At 33.8% G+C, this 21,761-nt stretch overlaps 1 protein-coding gene across 1 annotated transcript; it reads left to right on the top strand.

Annotated features, from left to right (window-relative positions):
• The first annotated feature begins 4,187 nt into the window (after positions 1-4,187).
• On the top strand, positions 4,188-21,540 carry LOC128996584 (doublesex- and mab-3-related transcription factor A2-like). The gene is made up of 5 exons (XM_054421980.1): positions 4,188-4,614; positions 18,326-18,561; positions 19,247-19,489; positions 20,484-20,567; positions 21,154-21,540. The coding sequence occupies exons 1-5, from the start codon at positions 4,188-4,190 to the stop codon at positions 21,403-21,405; spliced, it is 1,242 nt and encodes a 413-aa protein (XP_054277955.1). The 3' UTR covers positions 21,406-21,540.
• The last annotated feature ends 221 nt before the right edge of the window (positions 21,541-21,761 follow it).

The raw sequence follows: 21,761 nt of genomic DNA on the forward strand, positions 1-21,761 counted from the left end.
CTATTGCACATGGATGGTGTCACCCAACTAAATATTCAATATTAAAAAATATCTAAACCAATAAAAATAAAAATATAAGACTACTAATTAAAAATATCAACCAACAAATTCGCCCAGAATATAAATCGGCGTAGATAACACGTTTTTATTTACTTCTCAAGTTTGTCTGTATTTGCTTGTTTGGAGGTTAGCTCGTGATTAAGGTTACCTTTTAAAAAAATTACTATCATAATAAGCTTTAGCTTAGCTGTATAATAAAGGGTCATTTCGTTTATGAAAAACTTACGTGGGAAATCAAACAAGAAACACATATCTAGGTCACATGGAGAAAAAAAATCATCAGAATCTTGACTATTTCAACCCGAGTAGTCTCTGACTATTTACATCTGGCCGGCATCAATCAAAGGTCGGTAGGATCCAAAGACCACCTGAGGGTAAAGATAACATCTAATGTTGGCAACACTGTAGCCACGACATCGTGGGACTAGTGCACAGGTGAAGATGTTATCTTCCCTGAGGCTCGACCAGGGTAACCACCCCCACAAACGTAAAAAACTACGACCCGAATGTCAAAACATTGGCTACCGTGGCAAGCCGTGGGAGTTCAAATTTGTCCCCCGGCTAAAGGGGTGTGAAGGTGGTAAGTTTTTGTGACAAATATTTGTATTTTGTGTTTACCAACGCAGTTAGGGTTTCTTACGTTTTACGTTCTCCCCCTCCCTATACATGGTATGGTTACCGATAAACTGTGGTTTTCTTAAAAAATTTAAGTTTGAGTTTTGAGTAGATATGTCTGTTTTGGCCCCCCCCCTGAACCCAAAAAGTGGGTTTCGAAGTGTTAGCATAATTTGTAACATTATGTGTGTACCCGGCTACAGACCACATCTGATTAGATTTTTTTAATTAGGTTTAAGTATGTGGCACAAAATATAGAACAGTGGTATGGATAATGATGTTACTGACCCGAAAGTAAACATTATTTAATTACCCATTACTTAAATTGAACAGTCCAAACATTATGGTTATTTTACTAGTTAGGATTTGGACCAGTTGCATAATTTGTTAATGTTACAATTATAAAGTTTTGCTGTAATATTTGTAGTATGTGGGTACTTATCTGTGGTATCTTAATGTGTTTTTGATTTTGATTTTTATGAGCGATTTTCTTATAACGAACTTTAACACGATTAGATAAAAAAAAAAAACTGCTTTAAGGATCTTGATAAAAATTATAGTCCTTTAATAAGTCAATAATTTAACCTTTAACTCCTTTAAACAAAATCGTAAACCAACATAGCTGTACATATTATGGTTCAAAAGTTATTGCAGACTTTGTGATTGTCTCCCATAAAAATCATAGTTACTCCCACTGCTAGTTATACGATAAGGGTTGTTGCCAAGCTAACGGGAGAAAGTATATATCAGATCAAGATTGCTGATTCAATTTTATTTCATAAGAACGATTTAAATAACAACTTTGTTACCATCTAACGATGTTTTGTTGGTTAGCTCAATCGCTCAATGACAAATGACATCTAGATTCAGAATCGATACCAGTTTGATTCGGACCTGCTACCTTCGGATTTAAAGGCAAACACTACTCAGGTACCCAGACAGTTAATTATCTTCAATTAATTCAAATAAGAAAATTTTTACCCTTAACGTAGCAAAATCGTTTAATAGGCTATGGACCCATCCATACACTCATGAGTTTGCATTATCATTATTGTATTAACATAACAGCCTAATGAAAAAATTTGTCCAGAGTAGGTATTGCTTGGAATCGAATCAGTGACCTTCAGATTTGAAGGCGAGTACTATAACCATTTATCTTAGATCATTTGAAATAATAATTTATAGGATAACTGTACAATTGTAATCAGTTATCAAATAATCATTTAATGAACGCCCATGTCGACCAGTAAGAGCCCTGTGCATTTTTATTAATACAGTAAGATTAAATGGAGTGAAATCTCCTACTCAGAGAGTGTTCTCATCAACTGAGAGACTTCTCCTCTTTGTTTTCTTAATAGACGAGTGTCAAAACCATTTCATCAGTGTACTTGAATCGGCTATTGATATAAACCATATATAGATATAAATATTTAAATTCGTTTTAGTACTGTCTATTTGACTCGGAGAAACTTTGTTATTCTCATTATTTGTCTAGAAAAGTCTTGTATTTACTAAATTGTTAGATTTATATTGCATTATATTAAATTGACTATTCATTATTCATTCTATTGATACAGTACTCATTTTTATTTATTCATTTATTTGTTATGATATATTGTAATACTTTTTCATATTGAGTTTGTGTTACTATCTATATTATACACATATTTATCTATATTACAGAAATGGTGGCCAACTTATCGTTTGTGGTGATTTTTTATAAAATGAATCAATTTACTATGAAAAGATTTTCCTGCAGGATGGATTAACGAATACTAAATCTGACGTGTTTAGCGCTACCTTTGATTTAAATGACCAACCGATTGGCTTTTATGCGTTGGACAGACATTTTCAATAACTGAATCATAATTAATTATTTTAGATATTATTTACATTGCGTTTAATTCTTATAGGAATATGTTGCATACATAAATCAGATATGTAGATAGATGACTTTTAAATATTAGTTTAGCGTATTAACTATTCAAATAATTATAGAATTCAATAATATTCATTATGTTGGGATTGGAAAACTTTTACCGTCTCAAATGATAAAGCTGCAATTGTATAAACTTTGTAAATTATAAAATTACTGATCTTTTGGAATTATGGTTGAGTAAATTAATTTTATAAAATACTGTACATTATGGAGGAGTAAACTATTAAATGTATACGTAAAAACAAATCATATATTATGAACATGTACGGTACTGTATACAATAATATACAGTATATTATATAATTCCCGTACATAATAAATGCAGTTAAGATAACCAAAGACCATAGACAAAAGTAATGCAAAACAAAAGAATTGTCAAAAAGTGTCACTGAAATGACGCTCGCTTGAAAATTAAACCCCAAACAAAGAAAAAACTCGGAATTGTATTCCGTATAAAATTAAAATATGTGAAAGTCCAAAAACATTGCCTCTTTTTTGTAAAAAAAAAAAAAAATAATACTGTATCTAACCTTTTAAACATTTATAAAACATAGTCTGTTGTTAAATTAATTATACACTTCAGTTATAATGATGAATTATTACATAATTATAATTAATGAATCGTTCCGATTGAAGCTAGACCCTCAACAAGTATATAGTATCGTGTAGAATCTGTAAAAGCCTAAGAAACACCTCATCTTTTACGGAAACAACACAATAAAATAATTAATAACTTAAATCATAAACAGTTAGTCGTTAAAAGCAAATACATTTTTAAGTGTGGTACTTGAAGAGATGAATGGGTGGAACAATAGTTAGTTTTGACATTTTTATTCTAATTTATATGGACACTAAGCTATGTTTATTGTTCTGGAGTAGATAAATACAAAATATATTCATATGCGTAACTAGGATGATCCTAAGGGATGGGGGGGGGGGTTTACACTGGTGGGTCTGGGGGTTTAGGGGATGAGGGAATTGGGGGTTCTCGGGTGGTCTATAATGTTTGAAAATTAGACCTGTAAACTCTTGTTTTTACCTATTTAGATTTAATGACATATAAAGCAGTATTTTTTATATTTATTTCTGTTCTAGTGCTCTTGTGCCAAAACATGTCTATTATTTTGTAAATGGTGTACCATTAATATGCATAAATAAATAAATAGTAGAAATAAATTTTAATTAAAAAATCTCGTTTATTAGGTCAAGAGGGGGTTCAAACGTTTAAAACCCCCCTGGATACGCCACTATATTCGACACCATTATCAGAATAAACTACTAGTCTAATAGTCTAAACACAGACACAAAATAAAACAGCCTTACTAGAGAAATACATCGTACATTTCCGGGAATTAAAATCCAACCAAGAAAACAGAAAACAGCTCTGGAAGAAAGATAAAACTAGAAGCTGAACGCTATTGTAAAACAATTTCGTCCATTGTATTTGTATGGATGTAGCCGGGGGAATAAAATTAGTTATTGTTGCGGAGGCGGGGCCCTCGTCGACCAATGAGAGCGAGGGGCGTGGCCAACAGGGTGGGGGGAGGGTAGGTCTACTTGTCTGTCAGTTGGCATGAACCTACCGTCCAGTGTAGACATGCATAGCGGCGTGGACATGTCTATACATCATGATATGTCGTTGCATCCGGTGTTGGGGGCGATTCCTCCGGCGTTCTTTCTCCGCGCGTCCGAAAGGTACCAAAGGACGCCGAAGTGCGCCCGCTGTCGCAATCACGGGGTAGTTTCTGCGCTCAAGGGCCACAAGAGATACTGTAGATGGCGCGACTGTGTGTGTGCCAAGTGTACGCTGATAGCTGAGAGACAACGGGTGATGGCGGCGCAGGTGGCTCTGAGGAGGCAGCAGGCGCAGGAAGAGAGCGAAGCGAGGGAGCTGGGGCTGATGTACCCGGCGCCACCAGCACTGCCAGCGCCACCGGGCCCGCCGGCGCCCCCGGAGATGATGCACCAGACCATGTTCCCGGGGAGCCCTCATAGTCCAGGTAAACTTGTGGTATCAAGTAGTATAGTTTTAAAGAAGTAAATAGCTAAACCGAAGTACCGTTCAAAAGAAGCAACTAGAAGTAGAGGTCAAAAGAAAGGTTCAAAAGAAGTAGCAACCGAAGTAACGAAGTTTAAAACCATACTAAGAGGAAAAGATCTTACAGCCGCATACTAAGAAACTTGACAGTTCAAAAGATATAGCGTCCTAAGTATCATCTGAAGTAACATATTCCAAAAGAAGTAGCCCACTTATTTAAGAAGTAAGAATTATAAGAATTAAAGTGGTGTCATAAGAAGTATACAACAGTTCAATAGAAGTACAGTAGCAAGCAAATCAAATCATTTTATTGAGCTAAAATTGACAATACATATTGCATTAGCTAAGTCATGGTACAAACGTACAGAATTAAAATTATAAAGTTTTCTTTATTCTTATAAAACTTTTTACAGTAAGGTATTTACAAACTATGGCTAGACAACAATAATTTACAAAGCTCAGCTGTCGCTATCTAAACGCCAGGGTTTACAGCAGTCCAGTTTCTGTGGTCCAAGAACTCTTGGATGCTGTAACAGGAGATATTAACTAACTGTCTGTTTATGCATCTTTTAAAATTTGAGTGGTCTGATTCCAATTTAAAATGGAGTTGTTGTCAAATTCACATAGTCCAAAAGATGTAGCGTACTAGCCTAAGACTTGTAGTTAAAGTTTTAACGTCCTAAGGTGTAAAGCAGTTCATAATAAGCAGCATTTTAAGTGACATAATCGAAAAGGATTGCAAGAAATTCAATTCACAGGAAGTATCATTATAAAAAATCTATACAAATTACACCCTTATATAAATAAAAAATATTCTATCATTGTATAATTTAATATTTTTATGATTGCGTACCTTTGACATGTTGTAAAGTTTAATGAATGGAAACAAATTGATTAATATTGTCTATAGCTTGTGCCAATCTATATTTTTATTAGATTAATGACAAATTTAGTACCGAAACAATAGTAACTGGATCAGTTTCGACCCCTCACATCGCCATTGAATTGGCACTATTCGGGTATGAATTAAGGCGAACAAATTATCATGAAGATTGCCAATAGCCAGAAGATCCCCCCCCCCCAGTTTGACGCAAAGAATGTTGATCGTATGGATAGTTGGACGACGTACATATCCAAATAGACGCAATTCTTACAAAAGGATTACACATCTTGTGGGAGTTGTCTTGCGTAAATTAGGATACTAATTTAGTGTAAGTTCTTCATTTAGGCCTATTTGTAATTCTAATACATGATATAAGACGATAAACCCACAAAATGAAACTTCTTCTGTAAATTGTAAAGGCCATGTTAAATTGAGAAACAAAACCAAGTAATCACTATTTACTACAATAATAACTATAATTTAAAAGATTTCATTAAAGTAACATACTATGTACTTAGTTTTTTAATTAGCTTTTATATTATTTTATTTAATCATTTCTAAATTCGTTTTCTAAACAGTCCTGCATACTTTTACACAGCTTGAGCTTACTGATTAGCATTATTCGAGGTGGTGCGATTCCCAGCGTATACATTTTGTACATTTGTTTACCGTCTTGAATATTGATAGAATATTGGTGGAAATATATCAAATAGTGTTCTGATGTATATTTTATTTGTTTAGATGTTTTAAAGCGACATATTTAACATATCTCCCAGGGTTTTTTAATTCAACATTATATAACGTCCATTTCTCAATAATAATGATTACTTTGATACCCCCACCACTGCAGACCTACAGGATAGGCGAGTTACCAATTTAGATTCAACAGTTTATTTATTCCCAATTAGAAAGTGTGTTTTTATTGAAATAAAAAAATATTGAATTTGTTGTGTAAAATAAATAAATTTCCCAAATTTGATTAAATTATATCGATAAACAACCAAACTACAATATAGTTTTTTATTCTCCACTAGCTGACCCGGCGAACTTTGTATACTGACAAACAATCATTTAAGTCGTGATAGTTTTTGATCAATTTAGTTTAGGACTTTATTTATTTATTGCAATTAATTCCATCAATTTATCATATGAAGTACATTATTTATAGTAATAACAATATATAAAAAGAAAATCAAACTTTATGATACTCTTCAGTAAAGTACCTTGTGATATACAACATTATTGTTTTGTTATCAGGTGCAAGAATAGAATAACATAGGAGTTTTTGAAATCTACATTAAAATTTACATTGTAAGTTAAAATTCAACGGGACACTTGATTCTGAGAAATCATAAATAATAACAGAAAACCAACAAATATAATGATAACATCAGAAGAGAAGAACGCAACTACCTTAAACAATTAGATAAAAGAGGTGTTCACAAATATAGAGTGAATTAAAAGAAAGATCTACTGTATATTAAATACATTTCTCGTGACTATTTTGTGTTAACTAATGACAATCCGCTGACGATAACGTTGTAGAATTGAGCTACAATGTATATTCAACGTCTGATTTATTCGTTGAAGTGTCAATAGCGTTTAGGTATTTTTGACAATCTACCGTTCACTAGATATTTTATACATGACCATTGTATTATATCGTATGATCTAATTTTGGTGGAAGATTTTTCCTAGCTCACTATCAAAAGTTACATGATGGGTTTCAATATAGGCCATTCTTACTAATTATTCAAGGATAGCTATCAGATTGAAGTTGCAAACTCTTTAGCAATATCCAACCAATGGACATTGTAATGCAGTTTGTTGAGTGGTAAGTATACAAATAAAGCAATTTGAATTTGAAGTATCCCGTGCTTAAAGTTCATAAAAACCTTAAAAAGTGTATTAAAAACGTCATTAAAGTTTAGTGATAAAAAATTATATCCGATTTATCTGATGCTCAGAGGTCTATTACTCGTTCCAGTGCAAAACGATAAATTTTTTCTTTCATGTATCCTGTTAAGTGATCCATACGGGACCATCCCATAACTCAAAGTAATTTTATTTCCAAATGCTTATTAACCCAAGTAAATATAAGCCCAAGTGATCATAACTCCAAGATATTTTTAATACAACGTCTCACAACTCCAAGTCATCGAAACCCCAATGAAAATGCGATCATTAAACAAAACCAAGTTCTCACAAAACCAAGTAAACTTATTTCCAAGTCCTTATAAGCCTGGAGCTATGAACCTCACCCATCCATACACATCCATTCATTGCTTAGCGGTAAATTTTATCAAATGTTTTGTTTGCATTATCAATATCGTGCATTTCCTAGTTTTCGTCCAACGCTACAGTCAGTGTAAACTTTGCAGATCCATCTAACACATTCAGTATTCTAAGGTGTGGAAAACCCGCGACACTATCTTGCTAATCAAAGAATCAACAAGCAAACTTCAACACTTAAATATTGCTTGCGAAACCAACGACAGAATTTTACATTTCCGTGTGACGAATTTAGACATGAGTTGTTTATACAGTTTCTGATTGTTTTTTGTCAAAAGATTTGGGGGTTTTAAAGGAGGGCTTAAAAAGTAGTTTACATACCTTTTGTCGATTTTAAGCAGAATCTGCATAAGGAAATTGTTAGTTTCAATTTCAAACGTATTTATTTTAAGATGATACAACAGTTTGGCCTCGCTACGTTTGCAGAACTTGTTGGCGAAGCCCAATTGATGCACGAAAAGTAACAAACTTTATATTTTTTCTTTTTTACAAAAATATATCTAGCACTACTAATTCCATGGTGGTTTGTGGCAGGTACCTGTCTATATAGAATAATTGGCAGCAGAAATAAAAAACTCTAAATTTATTGTGAAAAATTGCCTTCGAATAATTATTCCTTCGTTTACAAATCCAAGGATCGTCAATAATTCCGAAAGCAAATGTCGTATCAAGATAATTTTTATAGCAGAGCAACTATCGCATTAAGACTATTTACACGAGCTGCACACCTTTTTACCTACAATAGTTTTTTTAATAAATAATAATAACTTATAATAACAATAATAAATAAGTACAGTATAATGACTTCTAACACTCAATAAATTTCCAAGAGAGGTAATGTTTTGTTTATAACCGCTCATAGTCACTGATAGTGATGCAACGACTCATTAAATTGGTAAAACAGTTTATAAGTTGATGTGCGAAGCACAATTTTACTTCTTTTCTCCCAGTCCTTTAACCTCGTTTGTCCGTTACTAATGCTGTAAAAAAATGCGGTAAAGTAATTAAACCATGGTAAAGTGTGAATATTTGACCAAGTGCTCAGAAGTTTGCAAACCGATCGATACAAATTCTGTTAATAACATTAATCCTCCCGTGATATCTAAATATCATAGAAATCCTTTAATCTAATATTTATTTCTAAAACAACCCCTCATAGTTACTTCCCAAACTACAATCTGCAACTTCCTCTTTTAAACTTCAAAATTACAGTTTTACCACCTTATCACAATATAATTAACTTCTTACAAATTACCATGAGAAAAGAACGAGAACATTTCAAATTGAAATACTTTTGTGCAACATTCATTAAAACTCGTTGCATAATACGGGGAGTTCAAGAACGGATAATCAAAATCGGATTAGCGGGGGGAGAGGGGACAAAGGGAAATTTGCTTCAGAATGTCCCCCCTTGGCACGGGAAATTGAAGTTACTTCCGAAGCAATAATACAGTTGTCATATTGTTATTGACTCTCAGTATCTGGAATTTAATTAATTTACACTCCGCTCTGCGCTCAGCGTGAAATATTGTATGGATATTGTCAGGGTAAATAATTATATGACAAAAGGCGATTGTGTTGAACATTTATGATACTTGATTGGTTCTATTGTATTTTATATAATAGTATCAAAGCATAATATATTTGTCAAAGTGTGTTTTTAGTTCGTCGTGAAGAAATTTCCTGTAAAACATACAGGGTGTCTCCAAATTGTCTGGGACATATTTTGTGTGTTATTGGGCTAAGACAAACTTAAAATGTCATACACTAAGTATGGGTCTAAAATGCCTTGATTTCTGTTTGTGATTGTTTACTGCTCTGTAAAATAACAATTAATAAACAGTATGGTAGTCCTATTGAATTGCGTAACCGAATGTAGTAAAAAACTATAACTCGGTTGTTTGTCATCCGGTTTTAACAAACAAGGGCTAATTTGATTACAATTTAAATCCTATATCTTTTTAATTAAAAAAAAAGGGTTTCTTAATATTTACGGTTTTCATGAAATTTGGTATTAAAGACTTAAAATGGCCATTATATTGAAACGGATTGGTATATTGGAACGAAATTATTTAAGCTCCTTTTACCTTCTAAACTACACATTTATACTAACTTTGAAATTTATATCTTTAAAAATGCCCAAGATATAAAATAATTCTTAAAAATCACAAACAGACCGTCAAACATAAATCTAGATAATTTAGATCCATACTTATATGGCATTTTAAGTTTGTCTTGGCCCAAGGAACAAGTCCACAAAATATGTCCAGACAATTTGGTAACACCCTGTATATTGACTTTATTCCTACTTATTAACTGATTATATTGTCCATACTGTTATTTTGTTATACCAGTTTATAGTTTTATTATAGTTATGATACACACACCACCATTAAAAATCCACTTACTTTATTTTTATTAAAACCTCGCTGTTGGCAAAATATTTACTTAAGGTTAATAACAAAATAATTAGCTTATAAACCTAATTATATGCTACTGGGGGAGTCGTTAAACTGATCGATAAAATTTTTATTATAACTTACTTATACTTTGTAACAGGCTTTTATACTAAGGAAATATATACAAACAAAATAAAAATGTCATATTAACAAAGTTTTCATATGCCCTAAAAGTGGATTTTATCGGTGTTTATGGAAAATATTCAAAATTGACATTTAAAGAAAAGTATAACGTTACAAAAATGGAAATGATATACTGTTAACGTCTTGTGAGTAACAGTATAAGCGTAAATATATGTTTTAAGTGTTATAAGACGTTTATTTTAATTACTTTACATTATTTTTCCGAATGTATTCAAAATAAGCTACCTTTTTTAGGTTTTCATATGCAAAAGGCTTGTATGTAAAGAATATCAGAACTGTAGCTCAAGTAGTCTTCAGGAATATCAAATTTTGTACGCTGAAACATGGAATTTTGAGCGGAAATCAGCGCTTAAACATTTTACTACTAGGGCCTAATACTATTATGTTTTTTATGTCGTTAACTTGCATTGCAACACGATATGCCAGTTTTAAACCGAAATATCCCTTAGTACAAATAGCAGCCAACGTAATTCTCTACTTTGCTTCTTCCAGTTGTACCTAGTTCAGCAACCACAATTGTTATTGCTAAATAACCACGTGATCTTAGCCGGAAACAAAGCTATCATCTCACGCATCAACAACAACAACACCGAATTAAAGCTATGAACATTGGTAGACTTATCCACTACAACCCTCACAACGGAATCATCCATCATCCATCATTCATGGCTGCCACAAAGGTCTCGTATCCTGTCTTGGTCTGTCACTGGGACATGGTGATCCTGTCTCCAGGAGGGGAACGAACAGCTGTTCTGCACAAAATGGCGGCCGTGTTTGTACTGTAACCAGTTTCATGAAACCCTTTCGACACTTAATGGCTTTCGATGTACGTAACTCACCGTAACATATTTCATTCCTATGTTCAAATTGTAGCAAGTTTTACAATAACTTTCAATACTTTAATACTTTTCAATGAAATGGTGACCATACAAAACAGGTATAAGCCAAGTATGGATGGAGATGAGTGTAGGACGAGTGTCGCGATCTTGTAGTCTTGTTAGTGACTAAGGCCGACATTCCTTAGACACAGCTGTTATTTAATAGCCCATACAGCTAATGGAAACTAAGGGACCTACAGTTTAAGTAGAATCCGATCCACAATTTTTGCCTTGGTATTGACGAATTGGTCTTATTATCAGGATAGTACTGCGGATAGTCGTAGTCCTCACCACTCACTAGTGCAAACGTTAATCCACACCAGGCAGTATCGCATCCACAGTGCATACCTATAAATATCCACAATTCGTTACCTCCTAGTTAGTAGTTGTATTACAGGACGTAGCGACAATATAGTGAAAGTAAAATGCAGAGTATGCGTTTTATACGTAAAACCATTACCATACTATTGGTTAGGTACTGAAGAAGACATTTTAACTACTAACTACTAAGACTATTTCCTACCTTATTATTGGTTTCTGTCCGAGTTGATGGGTCATAACAATTTCTATAGCTCATAAGAAGTCGTTCCATCAGTTTGACTTGGTAAAAAATTCTTTTGTTCGACAAAAATCAGCAATTTTACAACAAAACGCATTCGGTGTCTCGCATCTCCTACGACGATTTTGATTTAAACTGGCGACAACTTGGAAAAACATAGGCTATATTAACTTACTTTTTTTCTTTGTAATTTTTGTTTTTACCGCACATGAAATGTACAAAATAATGTTTGAAATTATTAAAAACAAAAATGTTTTCACACTCTAGTTAAACAATTTCTACTTCAAACTCTAATAAACCGGAGGTCAAATTGAACGTGCAGTGACAGTTTATGACCTTGCCACAGGACGGGGGTAGGTCTAGGGTGAAACAGTATTACGTCGTTACTGTGGAATCCCGCAATAAGAAGGGAATGTGGCAATGATACAGTCGCTTAAACCCCCTCCCCCCTCTCCCCCACAGTTAACACCCTTCAAGTCACCCCTTAACCTAGGGCTCTATCTGCTCCTAATTGTGCGGTCACTTTCTAATATCTCGTTAATTGCTTCTAAGGGTTGTAAGTGGTTTGATCGGGTGAATCATACATGTAGTATATGCAGAGTTAGACAGTGTGAGTCAATACAGAACTTTAACATTTTTCTAATATGTTTATGCATATTTCAGCATAAATCCATTGCAAAACCATTCGGAATTTTTATTGGTGTAAGAAAACAGTCCATAACTATAATGCAATCTGGAAAAACCCAACAAGAAAGTTAACACTTTGAATTTTTTTAAATAAATCTTATTAATGCTCTATTTATGAGAAATCTCGTCATCTTACTCAATGCAAAAAAACCTTTTGCGTATTCTACGTCATGTATTGTTTAGTTGTACACCAATCGTAATTAATTTTATTGGCACATTCATGTAGACAGCTTGAATAAACAGTATAAATACAATGTAATACAATTTAAAAACGTTTATTTCATTTTTATTTTTGAAAATATATTTATCTATAATGTTACAATAATCAAAACGATTGATGGCTTCAATTACTTGTGATTGTGTTGATATTTTACCAAGGAACGACCATTAAAAAAAAAAACTGATAAGTTGGTGGTTACAATCAAAAATAAATTTAGTTGGACGATTTAACTTTAGACCCGGTTGAATTTTACAAGTGTAATATTAATCAAAGTTACAGATTTTATGTGACAATAATTAGCAAAAAATGTTAGATTTGATTGAATATGTTAACAACTGTATTTATAATACAGTTGTAATGTTGTAGTTTTTCAAATCATCCATTGTAATATTGTATTTTTAACTTTCCTGTCTTCATATTTTAAAAAATACGTGTTTGCAACCCTTTCAGACCCGGGAATCTTAGTCGTCTCGACCGCTTTAAGTCCTGAGCAAATTTTGAATAAATGTTGGGTTTTAACCTAGATTTCAAATACTAAAATTATTGATTAGGTTTGTGTTAAAGACGAAACCTTCATAATACCATATTAACCATTTCAGTTTCAGCTATAATTAGCATTATATACGTTTAAAAACATAAATAAAACAGTCATTAACCTTAACAGTTGCCTCTTTCTCCTATCTTACCGTGACATTGCAACAAAAAAATCAGTGTTGACATGATGGCAGACTGCAAAACAAAAATTCCCAGCTGATCTCCATAACCTTCACAATCGATGCGTACAGGTCTGAGCAACAGAAAGATCCATAAACTTCAAAAAAACAAATAAACATCTAACCTACACAATCGTGTTTAGGTTGTCAGGACTTAAAAATTTACCTACACAAATGAGTGTGCTGGGTCTGAAAGGGTAATGTTTAAATTGTATTATTTTGAGTTGACATGATGACATTCATAATAGTAAATAGTAGGTATCGTAGTAAACTTAAGATGCCGAATTTACATTTGTAATGATCAATTATCAATTACTTAAGATGGGGACCCCACTATGATGCTTGTTTAGGTATGTTTTAATGTTTCGTATGCTTAAATGAGGCTTTTAATGACGATTAAAAGTGTTTAGGTTGATTTAATTACGCATAGATTATAAATAAATAAATTTGGTTGAAACCGTTTAACAATTGGCAAAAAAATAAGTCCCAGAACAGAATCGGTCACGCCAAAGACAAGGACGTAAAATTACAGTCATAAAAGAAGAAATAAATAGTAAATTATATTTGTTTTAGCTGTGAAAATGGATTTTGGAAAAATAACAGTTCTTATAGGTTTTTAGGTTAGGTTTGAAATTCAAATAGTAATACTGTATATGCATATTAATAATATAAAATCAGCAAGCAATATATGATATTGCTACAGCGAGAAGAAATCACAGTAATGTTCTAAATTAGTGGCTGTAAATGTTTGTATTATGTGTAAGTTTAAGCTGGACCATAGCTTCCCTAGTGGCTAAAAACGCTTTTTACTCCCTAGAAAGTAAAAATACTACTTTAGACCAGCAACGCATGCTTTGGATGTTTTTCCTGCAGTATGACGAAATTACCTATGTGTTACATTAGGACATATGTTTATTGGACAGCTGGAGTTAAAGAAACCCACCACTTTGGTTAACCGCTGTTAGTCAATACACTTTTTTGTGGCCGAGACTCCTCCCCTATCAAACGTCCCCGCAACCCCAAGACCATAACCTAATTACATACCCTTCGTTGAAATTATAGAGGACTCTAACGCTTTCATTCATAGCTATCACCGTACGAATGGTACAGAGAGAGGTTTCATCTTGAAAGACACTGTCAGTCAAATGTCTAAGTTTTGGATTTCTAAATCACAAGGAGGGAAAGTATCGATTTCTTAAACGGTTTGTCTCTTTGTACAATTCAAAGGGGAGGTTTTAGAAATTAAGTAGGGCTTGTAAGGGTGGATACACAGTACCAAACATTGGATTTGGGTTGTCTAATAGGTAAAGTTTAATTAAACAAAATGGCAAATACAAAGTGTCAAGGTCAATTTTTATTTAGCACAGAAAAAAAATTGATTAGATTATCTCCATGACCAAACTAAACACATTGTAAATGTATAGAAAACATAAATATCTCATAATTATTATTAATCCATTAATACAGCCAAATATTTATGTGTTAGTACTTTTCTACGTGATCTACAGGGGTTTTAAATGGTAAGCTACAGACAGTTCAATAGGTGAAAATCTGTCGCCTGTGGTTCTCAATTGTTTTAACGTCCGTATGTACAGGGTGCCCCACGAAGAGGTTTAAAAGTTAGATTTTATGTTACTTGTCCATTTATGCACCGACAATTTTGAAACTTTAAGAATTTATAAAGTAGGGTTTAAAAATATTCTGGGGAAATTTCAGGGGTTAGGGAGCCTCTTTTGCAAACAAAATTGTTTCTTATTATTGAACAATTATACTTTAAACACATTTAAAATTGTGTTTATGGTTTTGTAAACTATTTATATTGTCGCATTTTAGGAAAATAAGGGTTTTTAATCAGGAAACTAGAACATAGCCTAATGAAAAACCTAAAAGTAGAGTCCAAAGCTATTCAAACTGTGATCCACCCACAGTGACACTCTGATAACATAGCACAAGTTAATCTTAAGCTCTTACAAAGAAATTCTGCGGTATCCGGAGAAGTTCCAATTTCCCGTTCAATTTTCGTAAAATTTTTCGTTAGTTTCTCATATCATTAATGAAGCTATGTGTGTAAACGTTCCTTCAAGTAACCCCATAAAAAAAGAAGTCACACATAGTTAAATATGCAGCTTAGTGAATAAGTCAGATAATAACTCAAGAAAGTTATTTTTCTAGGAAGCAAATTGGTAAAATATTCAATATGCCACCATTTTGTTTCTACAAGGGTTATTGAGCTGAAAATTTCCCATGATATTTTTGAAGCATAAATGGGTAAGAAATAGATCAAATCAAACGCTTAAACTTCTTCGTGGGACACCCACGACATAAAAACATAAACAACACAACATAAAAAACAATCTTCAAATTTAAAACTCTGCATCCCATTACTATAAATACACACACATGGTATACTTTTATAAATAAAAAATATTCGTGGCTGCTAGTAAATAGGACTTACAATAGTTTTAATAATTCCAGATCTTATGCTTAATACCGCAATACCTTTCAACTGTGAATAGGGATGTAGCCGTTGAAGCAAATATTTTTCTTAATTCTCCCTCGAAAAATGTCGGAGATACTGTTATGGGAGTAATATAAAAATTGATAGTGGCCCAAACGCATGCTATTTGCTATTTATTATACACAACGAAATAAAACAACAGTTTACTTCCCTTCAATAAATCCATCGTTTTTAACCACATAAAACACGCTCACAATTTAAAACGCTGCCCAACATTCACTAACTCGAGAAAGCGGAGCGAAACAAAACAATAAATAAACAAGCGTATAATAGAACAAGGATGAAGAGTTAAAAGTTGAAATGCTGAAGAGCCACTCGAAGTTGAATCTTGTACAAAACGTTGTTTAATGGTTTTGAAAGCATAACGAGCGCGGAGAAGTATACAGTATAATTAATGGCGGTTCTGGTCAAGAGCGCTTTAATTGCCGACCATTCAGCCGAATTATATTTCATCTCAATAATTCTTTTATTTGGAACCGTTTCTTCGGACTACGGCTACAAGTAGTCGAGTGGCCGCCGGTCAGTATTGATTTGAGTTGAGTTTTATTTAGAGTTTCGAAGATTATTGCAAACTCGGTAAACCAATTGTAAAGCAGAGAAGCGAAAGAAAATGTTCAATAATGGATTATTCATACATGGTTTTACTACTTATTCAGCCACCTTAGAGTGATTTTTTATGAGCGTTGAAAACTCGTGTATCTTTCACAGAGTAAAAATATAAGTTTCATAGCCTATTCTCTTTCCTCCGCCTACAATCATATTCTTTGATATTAAATTTCACTCAAATTCATTCAAATTATCACTCCTAGAGTCTTTTGAAAGAAAACTAAAACAACCCGTAATTTACTTATCATTGATTGTTTTAAAAAGATTGCTGAAAGGATCCATCAATTTATAAGATATTACAAAAATAACCCAAGTTAACGGTAGATAAAGTAGTCCAACGCGGATCAATACCCTACGTTTAGTGTGTCAAATCAGACATTCGATATCATACCTGTCTCTTTATATATATACTTCTCCGTTTTCAAAGACCTGCAAACTAAAGATAATCGCCAGGTGTGAACTATCTTGTTGTGACAAAGATTGCCAGATCTTCTACAATGATCAGCTGATAGTCCTTCGTCTACAATGATACAGATTAGGACTAGAACGGTTTCCAATGAGGGGTAATGTTGTTTATGTGTAAACAGTGTCAGGTAGTTTTAAATTACAGGACGTGTGAAAATGTCTTGGCGTCGAATACAAGTTTCTAAAAGAGGCAATAGTGGATTTCTTGTTCATGAGTAGAATAAATGTTGCTGGTTTAATTTACTAGTCACTCTGTTTTATTTAGTTAATCTCTCAATTCTTTTATCACGTTTTGTCTTCTTTCTTCTCGCCAAAACATTTTTGTGAAAAAGAAAATGTTGTTTTCTTTTAGAAGTGTTCAATTAAACCTATTTTTTTACTCTTGCCTTTCTTTGGATTGTAATGTTTTTTCTGTCTTCTGTAATTACTCTATAATTGTTTAACGACAACCTATGGCCACAAGTTTTTATAGTACTTACCATCTAATCATTCTATTTTAATTTTCTTCTACTTGTGAAAGTTAGCAAAACAATTGGAGGTAGAACATGAAGAACTAAGGAATAGCTAATGATCAAGGATCATTACTTTTTCCATATGTATCTGATTATTCCTTTTCAAATCAGCTTCTATATACATTATATATGTTATTATTATGTTATTACTGTCAGTGTATATGATGATTTCCCCTTCTCTTACCACTATGCGACTTGTGTAACATTGGGAAACAACGTTTTATTAATCCAATTAGAAGTGCCAATGCCTTTAGAATATTCTACCCAATGAATACGGTATTATTTTATCTTGCCTTACATTCTGAATTTTATGAAGTAATGCAAAATGACGTTCTATCTTATTATGGATCTGATTGCTATTGCAGAGATTTATAAGTTGCTAAGTTCTTTTGGAATCTTCTATTAGAAGTGGTAAAATTATTTTCTTCTCTTACATGTACCGCTATGAACTTGTTAGAGTGATGCAGACTAGCATTTCCTTGATCCCTAAAACTAATAATCCCTTCGGTATGTTCTGCTATCAGTATACCCGATACTACTGAAAAGACCATCAACAGAACAGTTAATCTCTTCTCATGGCAATCTGAAATCTTTGTATCACATTTAAGCAAACCTTGAACTTCTTGAATCCATCCAGATGAATCCTCCCCAATTTCCTAACACGTAATTTCATTATTGCTATTTCTCTTTACCTATATGATTGCAATTTTGAATTTCTAACTCTCCTCATTCCCCAGGAGCCAAGAGGGCGCGCATCTCCGTGGTAGACGACGACGCTTCAGACTCCGCCGAGCCCGAGGACCTTGACAGGAGTCGCTCCAGGAGTCGAACACCTCCGCAACACACGGCGCCACCACTGTCGGCCCCACCACTATCGGCGCCCCCACAACTGGCGCCCCCAGAGTGTAGTATAGCACCCCTGGCTCACCCGCTCTCCTCGCCTGCTCACACACAGTCTACGCCCCCTCCTGAGGTATGTTGTGATGTGGAATAGAGAAAACCATTTTTTGCTTATGTCTTCGCCAGTGACATTTTAGTTATTAGGCAAGTTAAAACGATAGGGAAAGCGGACTAAACCCATTAAAGTTTTGTGCGGAATTGAACTCGCGTCCCTCCCGCACCGAAGTGAGACGCTAACAACTAGGCTAGCAACACACCCAAAAAACGAACGCACACTTTTAAATCAATCAGAATTAGAATGAGAGTGCATCAGAGTATTTAATTCATAATTTAATTTAAGTGGTTTATGGAATACTACTTTTGTGGGAATAGAGTATTATATTCCTACAGAGATAAACAAATAAAAGGGACTAAAACTGCACTATCTCAATTTAAAATGTCATGAATTTGACAACTGTTCATAAATTTTAAGGCTTAAACTTTTTATCGAATTTCCCATAGGGAATAAGCTTTTTTTAATGTAGCTTATGTTACACTTTTTAGAAGTTGAAATAAAGTGTTTTTAGGGGTTTCCAGCCAACATCCGGCTCGGAGGACTAATATTTAAATAATGTGAAAGTACGACTTTTTGGAAGAATAGAGTATTGTATTATTCGATGAGTTGGTCAATCAATTAATAGTTCATAACAAAAGAATTGCAATAAAATTAAATATTTAATCAAAATTTTACATTTCTTTAATTAAAACTATATTTACAGGACTCTAGCAGCGACGGCGAGTCCGCACCAGAGAACCTCTCCCTACCCAAGCCCCGGACGGAGACACCTCCCAGTACCCCGCTGTACGGAGGCTACGCCCCCCTGGGCTACGGCCCTCTCGCCTCCTCCCAGCGCTCCCCCGTGGACGTCCTACTCCGGGTGTTCCCTGGTAGACGACGACAAGACGTGGAGGCGACGCTCAACAGATGCAAAGGAGATGTGCTCCAGGCTATAGAACTCATGGTAATTTGTTAAATAAATAATATTATAATTAATAATGTAGTATTTATGGTATGAAGGGCAGAATGTTCGGGTACACACAATTTGGGAACATGTAAATCGCTATAAAGGGGCTTGAGGTATTCATCATCACACTGGTTATAAATATTGAATTTAAGGTCCATTTTTAATTAAAAAAAGCTAAACGGCTTATTAAAATATTCAAACGTGTTGTCCAGGTTACTAAGATGAGATGGATATTAGAACATGGACGGTATGGGTAATAAACATAAACAAGCAAGTCGACTTCACAGGCCCAAACTTTGTAGCTACAGTAAATGAAAATTTTTGGCCAGTCCCATTCAAATAATACAGACATGTTAATTTTTGGGCCAGTGACGTAATTTGTTCATGTTTATGATCCATACAGATTCTGTTCTAATATCCGTGGTTTTTCAGCAATAGTAATAATTAAATGTTTTAATCGCTAGTCAACAACAAACAGCAATGCTATTTTTTCATTGCTAATGGTTATGATCCATACAGATTCTGTTCTAATATCCGTGGTTTTTCAGCAATAGTAATAATTAAATGTTTTAATCGCTAGTCAACAACAAACAGCAATGCTATTTTTTCATTGCTAAGCAACGATAAGTATACCACGATGTTTACATCTGCATGGGACCCTTTTCTGTGGCTAAACATGTATTGAATTCGCTGCTGATATGATAATGTATAAATGTATAAAGCACTTTTAGTTACTAGTTTATACATAACTCACTGCTTACAAAGTTTTAATTTTTAGTGATTACTGGTCACTGATGGGCTCCTCTCTAATTTTCATTGTTCATTTCCTTCATTATTTTCCTCTTAACTCCTACTCATAATTTTATTTTACCTCCCTAATTAAGTAGTGTCTTAAAGGGGATTTTTGCAACTTCTATAAATTTTGATTATTAAGTACTTTAACACTTGAAATATTCCAAATTTCTTACGTAGAATTATTTCTTTGTTCCAGCACCTCATAGAGTTTCAATTAAAGAGTCCACTCTTCAACTCTTTTCTTGAGCAGAACCCTCATCTGCAAACATCCCCTTCAAGAGTAAGGAGAATTTATTTTTATTAATATTTTATAAAATTTTACAATAGGGTTTTATTACGTTGTGCAGGATAAAAATTTATTTTTAAATATTATTAGGATTTACAAAAAAAAAATAAATAAATAAACATGTACTTGGTAAGTCTTTTTTGGTTGTTTAAGGTGGCCACCAGTTGGTCGACAAATCACTTAGTCGTCAGGCCTCTTGACCGTCTTTGTTGATTTGGTTTTGATTTTTAATAGTATAAAAATTATTTAATTCATAGTACATTATAAACTAGCATAAGGTGCAAAACTATTTAATAACTCAATAACAGTTTGCATGTACAAAATTAATAATACTAAAATTCAGGTATTAATATTATTGCTGCTATTGTACTTTTTGTAAACTGTCGCAATAGCCTAACTAAGGCAATAAAGGCCACAACAATTATTTCAAAACTATTTTTGTTTGTTTAAATTATCATTTCAGTCGCGGAAACCTTACGTTAATTTGATAGATTTTTTTCTATGAAGCGTATTATGAATTTATAATGTTTTCCCAAAAATTGAATTTTTCGCCGATTTCACTAACACACCTCTTTTACAGATGTGTTCCGAATCCGAGGAGCCAAGGTCGGCGTTCTCCCCTCTAGGACCTCCCTGCACCTCCCTCCGAGGACAACACTTCGGACCCCAGGCTCGGCGCTTCCTCGCAGCCCCGTACTCCGGCACGGGCTACCTCCCTACCGTCATCCGCCCGGAGTACGCCCTGCCGCTCCACCTCTACACCCCGGACAAGACTACGGCGTCGTCCCCCGGATCTAACACCGGCTCGGACAAGACGTCGTACTCGGAGTAGCAGCGAGTGTGAGTGTAAATATTTGGATTGTGTTTTTGTTTAAAAAATGTCTATAGTGTTACAATCACTGAGCTGGAATACAACTGAGGTAGTACTCAAAAACTGTTAAAAATGGAGACGCTTTACAATTTTGTTATGTTGGTAAGAACTAGGGGGATCAGATAATGGTTTTTTGTATGTACAATCCCCTATTTCCCAAGTCCAAATAATAACTGTGCTGAGTACAATGTATTTTATCTCTTAGTAAAAATGGCGGCCAACGTCTCGTAATTTGTCATCAGTGCTACCTCTAGTGGTATCTCTAGCTCAGTGGTTACAATCAACCACTGAATTTTGGATACGGTAGACATATTGTA

Source organism: Macrosteles quadrilineatus, unplaced genomic scaffold (genome assembly GCF_028750875.1).
Source record: "Macrosteles quadrilineatus isolate MER2022 unplaced genomic scaffold, UCM_ALF_1.0 Scaffold_6__1_contigs__length_79288215, whole genome shotgun sequence".
NCBI classification, from domain to species: Eukaryota; Metazoa; Arthropoda; class Insecta; order Hemiptera; family Cicadellidae; genus Macrosteles; species Macrosteles quadrilineatus.